This window comes from Micropterus dolomieu, linkage group LG17 (assembly GCF_021292245.1).
Source record: "Micropterus dolomieu isolate WLL.071019.BEF.003 ecotype Adirondacks linkage group LG17, ASM2129224v1, whole genome shotgun sequence".
NCBI lineage: Eukaryota > Metazoa > Chordata > Actinopteri > Centrarchiformes > Centrarchidae > Micropterus > Micropterus dolomieu.
Window position 1 is genome coordinate 14,197,869 of NC_060166.1, and position 9,122 is coordinate 14,206,990.

A 9,122-nucleotide genomic window follows, 5' to 3' on the forward strand; every position below is an offset into this window, starting at 1 on the left:
TAGTACGATTGATGGCTGCTTCCCCGCTGAGTTCACATAGCATCAGCCTGTTTCCCCACAGTCTCTAAGGTAATCGCCTAATTCCCTGGTGGTGTTCAATTGCCATAACCCAAGAGACGCCCCACAGGGCTTGTTTCACTACAACCAGCATATTCCACTATTAATCATAGCCGCACATTGAGGCATTATCTCTTTTTGTGTCTGCACCACATGCAGGTTATGTAATGGCAACAACTGTGAAAGCCATTGAACAGGAAGCTTTAAAAAGGTCATGATATGCTCATTTTCAGGTTCATAATTTTATTTAGGGATTCTGCCAGAATAGGTTTACACGCATCAACAGAATGTTAAGAAGTAGTAGTCCTGATATGTCAAAGACTGTATTGTGTTGCAGAGATATCTACTGAAGTCAGCATGCTAACCAGCTAGCCCCGGTCTGTCCAGTCTTCTATGATAATGCCACTTTGTACCTCAGAGGTGATAAATTATTTAGCACAGGCCCCCGTAGTTTCAGTTGGGATATGTGTGCAAGTGGCGAGTTTGCGACATTACACAAGCTGTCTTAGCTTTTTTGAGTCAATAAATAAACAAAATAATCTCACAAAATGTCAAGAAACTAAATTTTCTGACAATTATTTTCCAACAACTGTACACCTTCTGAATTCAAGCTTCTCTCTTTCACCGAACTATTTACGTTGCGATGCCCGAGCTCCCTCCTTCTCCTTTCCTGCTTGATGCCTCTCCAGAGACCTGGTCAGAGCCACTGGAAATCACCTCATACTGTATTCCTTGTTGTCAAATTGGCCTCCATCTGTCTCGGAGGCTGTGTTCGATCCCGGTTCAACCATGTTCACTGGGCGGCTGCTGATCCCGGTTCCGGTTCAGTCAGCTACTTAGGGCAGCTAAGTTAGCTGCATGTGTAGTAGGTTGGAAATGCTACATGTTTAGTTTTATGTAAACAGACACCCCCCATTTTTTTTTGTTATAATTGATCTATCCTAATACACTAAGTCACAACATAAAGGTAATGCACTTACTCGTCTGTAGATGGTGCTCTGGTACCGCTGTGGATCAAGTACAGAGGCTGCAGCTACGAGCTCCGCTCATGCGCAGCTCAGGAATAAACAAGCTCTGGCTTGAGCAAGACGCTAACTTTGGTCATCTCTCTGTTAATCCACAGTGGCTACACAGTGCTCCCTAGCCTGTGTAACCTTTGCTGCCGGTCCAAATTACCCCTAGGTCTGGCGCCGGTAACACATGGCTAACAAGCTAACAGCAGTTAGCAACAGTTATGACCTGATTTGTGATATGGTGCCCCCTACTTTAAATGATGATTTGACAGGGAGAGAGTAGTCTCAATCCTGGGTGAAAATGATATCTTCTAACATATTGGAACAGTTAGGCCGGCCTTGATCCCCATTACCTCTTGACACTCACTCATGTCTCCTCACAGCCTTCAAGAGATGCCTTGCTTGAGGAGCCAAAGACATGATGCATGTGCTGTGCCCTGGAATGGTTGGTTGGCTCTATATAAGACATCATGCCATTCTTTGATGGCCCTAACAAATTCCCTCCAGTTTGCAATGGTATGATAGAGAGAAATGGCTGTATCGCAAAAGCTGCAGCCTCAGTTGTCAGAAGCTAGGAGCAAAGGAAAGGCCATCCTCCCCCTCTCACCTCTGCTCATCCCCCCTTTTTTGCTTCCACATAAGCAAACAAGTTCTTGCTACAGCCTAAATATGTCATTAAAGCATAGAAATTGAGGAGCAAGGAAAGGCACAGAGATGTTGCTACATGGTTCTCAGTGTGGGAGATCATACAGGGGCTGTAAGACTGTTTTAGGTCCTTCCAAGCTGTCGTTTTGAGGCATAAATGAAAGCAAAACAACAGTGTAGGAGCCAGCCGAGCCAGTGGAGGCTCAAGGACTTCGTACTTTGAGTCTTGGTTTCATATCAAGCCAACACAACTTCCCAGCCTAACTCCTCCAGCTGTGTACCTGCCTTCCAGCCATCCATTTTCTCTCTAGATCCAACCTACTTCCCTGCATGTCACACTGCTCAGAGCTGTGCTCAGACTCTTTCCGAATCATTTTGGTTGGATCTTTCCCTGTCTCTCATTCCTGCTATATTTTGTCTGTATTTGATTGACACATTTCCCATCACCAAAAAACAAACAACTGCCCCCTTTACCTCTGTTTCTTCCTCCTTCTCTCAGTTCATTTTCTGAATATTTCCTGCTATTTTCCTCTCTCTCTTCCTTTCTGTCTGCCTCCTCTGCTCCACTTATGCATCCCAGCAGTCTAGATTTCCTTTCCTCAGGTTATAATAGTTAGACTGTGAAATCACCCAGGCCCCACACCCCTCCCTACATCCCTGTGTCCTTCTTTCCCCTTCCACTCCCTAACATCGTTCTCTCCCTCCTCTCATTCCATCCCTCCTCTTACTACTTACAGCCAATCTTTAATATTTATGGCCTCAAAGCTTGAGAAGTGGGTGGGGGCACAGGGCTTTACCTCGGTTATGATTACTTGCGTGCTGTCAGGAACCAGGAACCAGGGAAGGTGAGGGTTACACTGTAAGGCTGAGGCTGTGAAGCTGCAGCCCTGCAGAGCAAAGCAGAGGCTACCCAGTCTCCCCTGAGCCCCCATACTGAAGTGATTAGGCCACAGGAAGCTGAACCTGACATTGCTGACACTAGGCCCCCCTCCCACATCCTGCCTCAACATCCCCCCACACCACAAGACACCATCTCCCTACTCTGACACTCGATTCACCGTGGCAACTACAAGGCTGATTTACATCTTCTGATATGGTTGCAGAGGATGGAAGAGCAGAGGATGCAGCAGTACACTCAAGAGAAAAGAAACCTGAGATCGGGTGGGGGAGGGATGCTTGTGGCGACTGCTTCCTTTATTGTTTCCCTGTCTCATGGTGTGGTGGCAGATGTAAACAGCAACAAGCAATGCAGCCTGCCAATTTCAAGCCCATTAACTGTAAGTGGGATAACCAGTGCAGGTGCTTTATTTTGGCCACTGGGATCACATGGATCAAGAGACTTGTGACAGTATATTGTATTTTTTATGTGAAAAGAGGATTCATATGTGGCTCACATGCTCCATTATCCTACATTTAGTTCCTTATATATCTAAAGAAAATAAAAGAGGAATTAAATTATTTAAGTTGCTAGTTGCCCCCTTCCCAAATAAAGACAAAACATGCACACATTGTATAAATTGCATGGCAGTTTGAATAGACAATATAGTGATTAAAGATAACCTTCATGAAAGAGCACTACTGCCCTCTTGTGTTTTGGGGTGGAAAGGGCATAATTGTGAACATGGAAATTGCACTGGATTTAATCTTGACTTTGGAGAAACTTTACCTGACGAGTAGGATAACGATGCGGATTTCACTTACTCACTCACTTACAAAAATAAATCATATCACCGAAGTTTTTTATTCTTTCTTTATTAGAGCTATAAATCAAACAGCAGTTGACTAAAGAGGTTTATGCAGTACATTGGGCTTAACCTATTTACACATAAGAGCAAAATATAGATTGCATTCTGCATTACATATAAATAACATCTTACAATTACAATTGAAACTGTATGCCTTGATCATTTAAAGTGAATATTACACTTATTTTACTACATTCGGGTTGAATTAGGCACATTGAAGCATAGAAATATTCATGTTTCTTCCATGGGCACTCATCAAATCTAAATCTGTGTCCAACCAAAATTTCCAGAGAAGATTTGCCGCTCATTTTAGCTGTTATTTGTTCTCTCTCTTCCTTTCTCACACTGTCTTTCACCAATCAAAATGTGTCTCTTTTTTAAGTAGTGATTGCTCTCTGTTTGACTCCCATCTCCGGTGAAGTGTTTCATTTCACTAATGCAGAAGTGAAACTAACTCCATTTAAAAGGGAGTCACACTGAATACTCTGGGGGCCGTGGGAATAATCAAAACACTGCAAGAGCCAGAGAGGAATACAAACTCCGGTTAAGAACAAAGGAAATGGAAATCAATGGCGGGATATGCAGATTTCTTTTGACAGCTCGACACGCAAATAATCTTTTGGGAATTTGCCCTCTGTTGCCTTTGCTGGGTTAAAATAACAACTGAGCAGGGGAATATAAAATGCAGTATGACGAAGAAAGGGCACAGCATTACACCTACTTATTTTTGTGTGAAGGTGTTCCAAAACAATCAATAAAGAATGTACTGCACTGCAAGCAAGGCTGGATCGCCCAAGGCATGGTCATAACTATAAGTGCATGGCTACCAACCTTAGGAATTAATTTCAAGCTAAACACTGTATTATTTAAAAGCTGCACTTTATGTTTTATGCACAGTTGTATTTGTCAGTTTGTCGACACTTGAGAAGCTTTAGGAAAGTCTCCATCTTATGGGCATCTTTCTTGAAGCAACTGAGTAAGGCGTAGTCCCTCATAACAGATTCCAACATCTCTGGCTGCACATCATACTGGAAGACGCCTTGCTCACTGTAGCTTGTTGTCATCATTCCCTCATCCAACATCTGCACAGCAACCATTTGGAAACATGGCATAAATAAAACATAAGAATAAAATGTGTGTATTGTCTACCATGGGTTTTAAAGTGAAAGAAGTAAAATTCTAGTATCTAATAATTATTTTGACTGGGACAATAATTACACTGGAACTCAAAATATTTTTGCAAAATGTAATTGTCCTAATTCACATCTGTGTTTAGGTGTATAACAATAATCCACAAATGTGTTTTAACCCACCTTCTTGATGAGGACCACCACCCCTTGCTCCAGACTGATCAGTTTTTCAGAGACCCACTTGGTCTTGTTGAGCAGCATGTCAGGAGCATCATCGTAGCGATCCAATGTGGTCTGAAGGTAGACCAATGGCTCGATCCATGACTGGACCAGCATCAGCACAGAGTGGAGCAACCATTTGTCCTGCAGGGTACACAGGCGGAGAGTTGAGTGTTGAGAATAAGTGAATTTAAACACAAAAACCCCGAAACATAACAACTGAACCTCGAACAAAAGCTGAACCTTGAATATAAATACAATACAAAAAAACACACAACAAAACATTAGAAAGATAAAGTAGAACTGACATCACTTTATTCAAGTCTTTGGGGAGAATTTCTACAAGATAGTAATAAACAGAAGTGATCAAAAAAAACATAAGAACATAATAACAGCATGGCTTTTGATCAAAGGCTCTTCAGCTACAAAACATTCAGCAACAAAAGTAGGTTGAAACGTCACTGGTGAAGCACTTGAGCCTGCTTAAATTCTCCTAAGCAGAGCACACTCTAAAGCAAGTGCAAATGTCCACCATACAAATAGCCATTAAACAGCAGAGCAGGCAATATTTCAAGAGAAAGGGCAGAGGAAAATGATTAACATAAAGAATAGCCTTGCAGTATATGCAGTTTCAAAGATCACATTTACTATTATGGTGATGGCATGACTTTCAACCAGTCTCAATATAGCTAAAAGTTAGTCCTTAAAGAAATTGCTTTTGCCACATATACTTGGTCTTTGTTTGTTGAAGGAGGATTAATGTACAACTTTCCATTAACCAGATAACCGCTCACATCAGCCAAATCACCCTACATTGGCCTTTTGCCAACTGGCTTAATCTTGTCTCTACCCTAGTGATCAGGCTGACCTTTGGCCTTAAAGGTTGGGTACTAAAACATCAAAAGGCACAGATGAACATTTTTCTTCAAAATGTTACACAGAAAAGTATATTTATGAGATCTAACAAGCATTATAAGGAGGAGATGTTCACTTGCACACTTAGTTATTATTTAAAAAAAAAGAAAGCTTGGGTTCTTAATACCAAAGCGGCTTCAAAGTGATGTGTGAGCAGACCACCACACACACACACACACACACGCACGCACATAAACATACACACACACCTATACATGCAAATGGACATGCACAAGAGCTACTAACTCCACTCAGATGCACAGACAGACACAACACACATATGCATTGACATATAAAAGCAGAGGTGTACACACATATTCTTAAAGCGCTAACGGTCGGTAACAATTGAACATACAATGCAAAACCTTCCGTGTCTCTTTCTGCTGCTTGTATCACTCAACTTAGCCCCTCCCACCAAACTCACAGAAGGGAGCTGGTTGGCCCGCGTAACATCATCCCACGTATACCACGCCCTGCCCCTCTCGCTTCGCAAAGCCGGGGCGGGGTGCCCCAGGCTTCTGATGTAGTTGCGACAATGTCTAACAGTGGGATGAGATGCTAGTACACATCTGTACCCCTTCTAAAGTCCCCCGCTGTTTATCATGCCGCTTTGCCACTCGTGAGCGCCATGACATTGAACATAATAAGCCTGAAGCTACGTGTGGAGCAAAGGTAATGGTTCTCCATGAGGTTGTACTACTGCAGGTTCCTGACCTGAACGGGAGAACTTGGGTACAGGAGGCGGACGTGCTAGCAAGGAGGCTAAAACCCACGTGCACTAGTGTCAGTCCCCAGTGCGTCTCTTAAGGTATCAGGGAGTGGGGTTTACTCATTGCACAGCCGTCTGGCTTCTGTTACACAAGGATGTGTTCGTGGTTTGCACCTAATGCTGTTTTTGGCAAAGGAGGGATGGGCAGTTCTTTCATTGCTGATGATTGTTTCTCAGCCATTGTGTTTCCAAAACTCCTGAAGCTGCATGCTGCGTGAAGACATTGATCTTGACTGAGTGAAAGTATGTGCGAGGACACGGCCTGTGCAGCATGTGCACGAGCACTGACTGACACTGTGTTAGAGATTCCTTCTGGCTCTGATTGTTCTGGGATTTGTTGACTTGGGTGTGGTGAATTCTTAAAAATGGCATCAGGAGAACTAGTAGAACCTGATTTTTGTAAAAGATTATCTGTCTCATGTAGTCAAGATAGTAACAGTTACAGTTTTAGCAAATTTGCCAAAAAGTTATTATTTCAAAAGTTACCTACTGAACCTTTAACAGATTAAGACCAAAGCTGAAAAAGGAAATAAATTCAGTGATCAGTGGCCATGTACTTACAGATATCTGTTGGATTTCACTTTTGGAGCTCGGGAGGGGTAAGGCTTTGGTGATGCATGTATAGCCAGCTTGGTTACTCTGGAGCTGTAATGGAAATGGGACAAACATCGCCTCCTAAAATCCAAATACAAACATGGGGAAAAAAGAAAAAAAAAAACATATGAAAACACACATACACAACAAAACCTGTGATGATGATTCTGACTGACTGGTTTAGTAAGTAGAAAAGCTACAAGCTTTCAATTTTAGTTTAGTTTACTCTCCAAATTCAAAACTGAAGGCCATGAGCAGCAGCATTCCAGTCTTTGTTTGTTTTTGGAATTATGTTGGTTTTAGGAAATACGTTAAAATGGTAACACTTTAGTCATAACCTTAAAAAATAGCTTCTTAAAGATATAGGCGAGCAACACTTTTGTGGATGTCTCGAACTGTTTTGAAAACCTTTGGTTCTCATTGGTATAGAATAACAAGACACATTGGTAGACACAGAAAAAGACACATCAGGAAAACAACGACAAAAGCTTCACCAATCTTGGCCACTGGAGACACAGCAGAGACACATTTTGTTCTCCAGCATGTTCTCATACCCCATGCAACGTTTTCTCAGTACATCATCCAATTTCAAAGACCACTTTGGATTGCGAGCCGTAGAGGGAAAGGGATTCAACAGGCTGCAAAACCTGTGCTCTCACTGCTGCAGTATATCATTATCACATTCATATTACTCCAGTGTAGGCCTGCTTCAATAAAACATATTTGGCTCAGAAGAGAGATTACTTTGAAGCCTGGCAGTGAGGCAATGATCATGTCAGTATCAAAAGCAAATAACACAGAGTATCTAACGGAAAGTGTCAGTGCTTTTGGTCCAGCATATTGTGAAAAAGAATTTGTTCTCATTGTAGAACTCATTTTTGCTAGATTGAGTGCTATATTCTCATATTAAAAAATAACATAGCTTGGGAAATATCAGGCTCACTGTTAAGACTGTAACTGATGAGCAATGTCTTCATCATTTTCTGTGCTATTGTCATGTGATGGTTTAGTTTCTTCTGAGGCTATACACATGCGAAATCTATGTCTTTACTGTACACTGTAAGTGCCTGTGGAGACAATGGGCCGTCCGAACACTTAAAATATTTCTTTCCCAATACAGTGCAAAGGTTCATTTTGGAGTAATGTTACTCACAAACAAAGAGCATGATTCTTCTGAGACACGGTAGATGAGCTCAGCATGCTGGATGACTCGGTCAAGAAGTTTCTCTTGGGAGATGGAGGGGCAGCGGGAGAGGCTACCCTGGTCTTCCCTACAGTCTTGTGGGATGCTTGCAGTGAGCAGATAGGGGCAGAGCAATCCAGCCCATACACCCAGCTGTGTGACTGAAGACAATATAGATGTAACAAATATTCACAAGTAAATACGCAAACAAAAATATCCAAAAACCTGTTCATCCTATATCTTGTTTGCTGTGGTACTGCCGGATTTACTTTCTTTAGGATTATATAAATCAAAATCACTGCTCAGCTAAATAAACTGGTGTAATTTATATCTGTCAGTAAAATTACAAAACATGCTGTCTTTCTGTCTTGAAGTTTGATGCATTACCTGTCATCATGTGCATTCTGTCAAGTAGTCTTCAAGTCTTCGTAGCTTTTCTGGCATGCTGACTTCTTTTATAAAACCTGACCGGGCCATGAATAGTGGAAAAGGTCTTGCGTAGGTTCTTGTAAAAAGATACTGGTCTTGCCAAAGCAACACATTTGTTTTCTCATGCATAATACCATTATGTTTATTTTATTTAAGAAGGGACAAAGCACATTAATTAACATGAGCACTTGAGACCATCATCTGCCGTCCCTATAAATGGTAAGGTCTAAGGCCTAAACATCTTTGTTCCTTATATGAGCTTACCTTGATTTCAAAATAAACTGAAATAAAGGTTTTGTAAATTTTTATTCTACCCAGCATCCTGATAGCATTGGCCAATAATCCAAAAATAAAGACTGAGACTGATTAGATTTATCAAACAAAATCAAAAAAGGGAATGGACTGAAAAATCCCTCCTTTCAG

At 41.7% G+C, this 9,122-nt stretch overlaps 1 protein-coding gene across 1 annotated transcript; it reads right to left on the reverse strand.

Moving 5' to 3' along the window:
* Positions 1 to 4,347: 4,347 nt before the first annotated feature.
* Positions 4,348 to 8,673, reverse strand: smtla (somatolactin alpha). The gene is made up of 5 exons (XM_046074126.1): positions 8,658 to 8,673; positions 8,241 to 8,431; positions 7,055 to 7,168; positions 4,774 to 4,953; positions 4,348 to 4,542 (listed from the first exon to the last, which is right to left on the reverse strand). The coding sequence occupies exons 1-5, from the start codon at positions 8,671 to 8,673 to the stop codon at positions 4,348 to 4,350; spliced, it is 696 nt and encodes a 231-aa protein (XP_045930082.1).
* Between the last annotated feature and the right edge of the window lie 449 nt (positions 8,674 to 9,122).

What these genes read in the sequence shown, in the direction of transcription:
- smtla (XM_046074126.1), bottom strand. An exon ending in AAGAATCATGCTCTTTGTTT is followed by an intron (nt 7,169 to 8,240) that starts GTGAGTAACATT and finishes TTTGGATTTTAG; the next exon opens with GAGGCGATGTTTGTCCCATT. An exon ending in GTGAAATCCAACAGATATCT is followed by an intron (nt 4,954 to 7,054) that starts GTAAGTACATGG and finishes TGTACCCTGCAG; the next exon opens with GACAAATGGTTGCTCCACTC.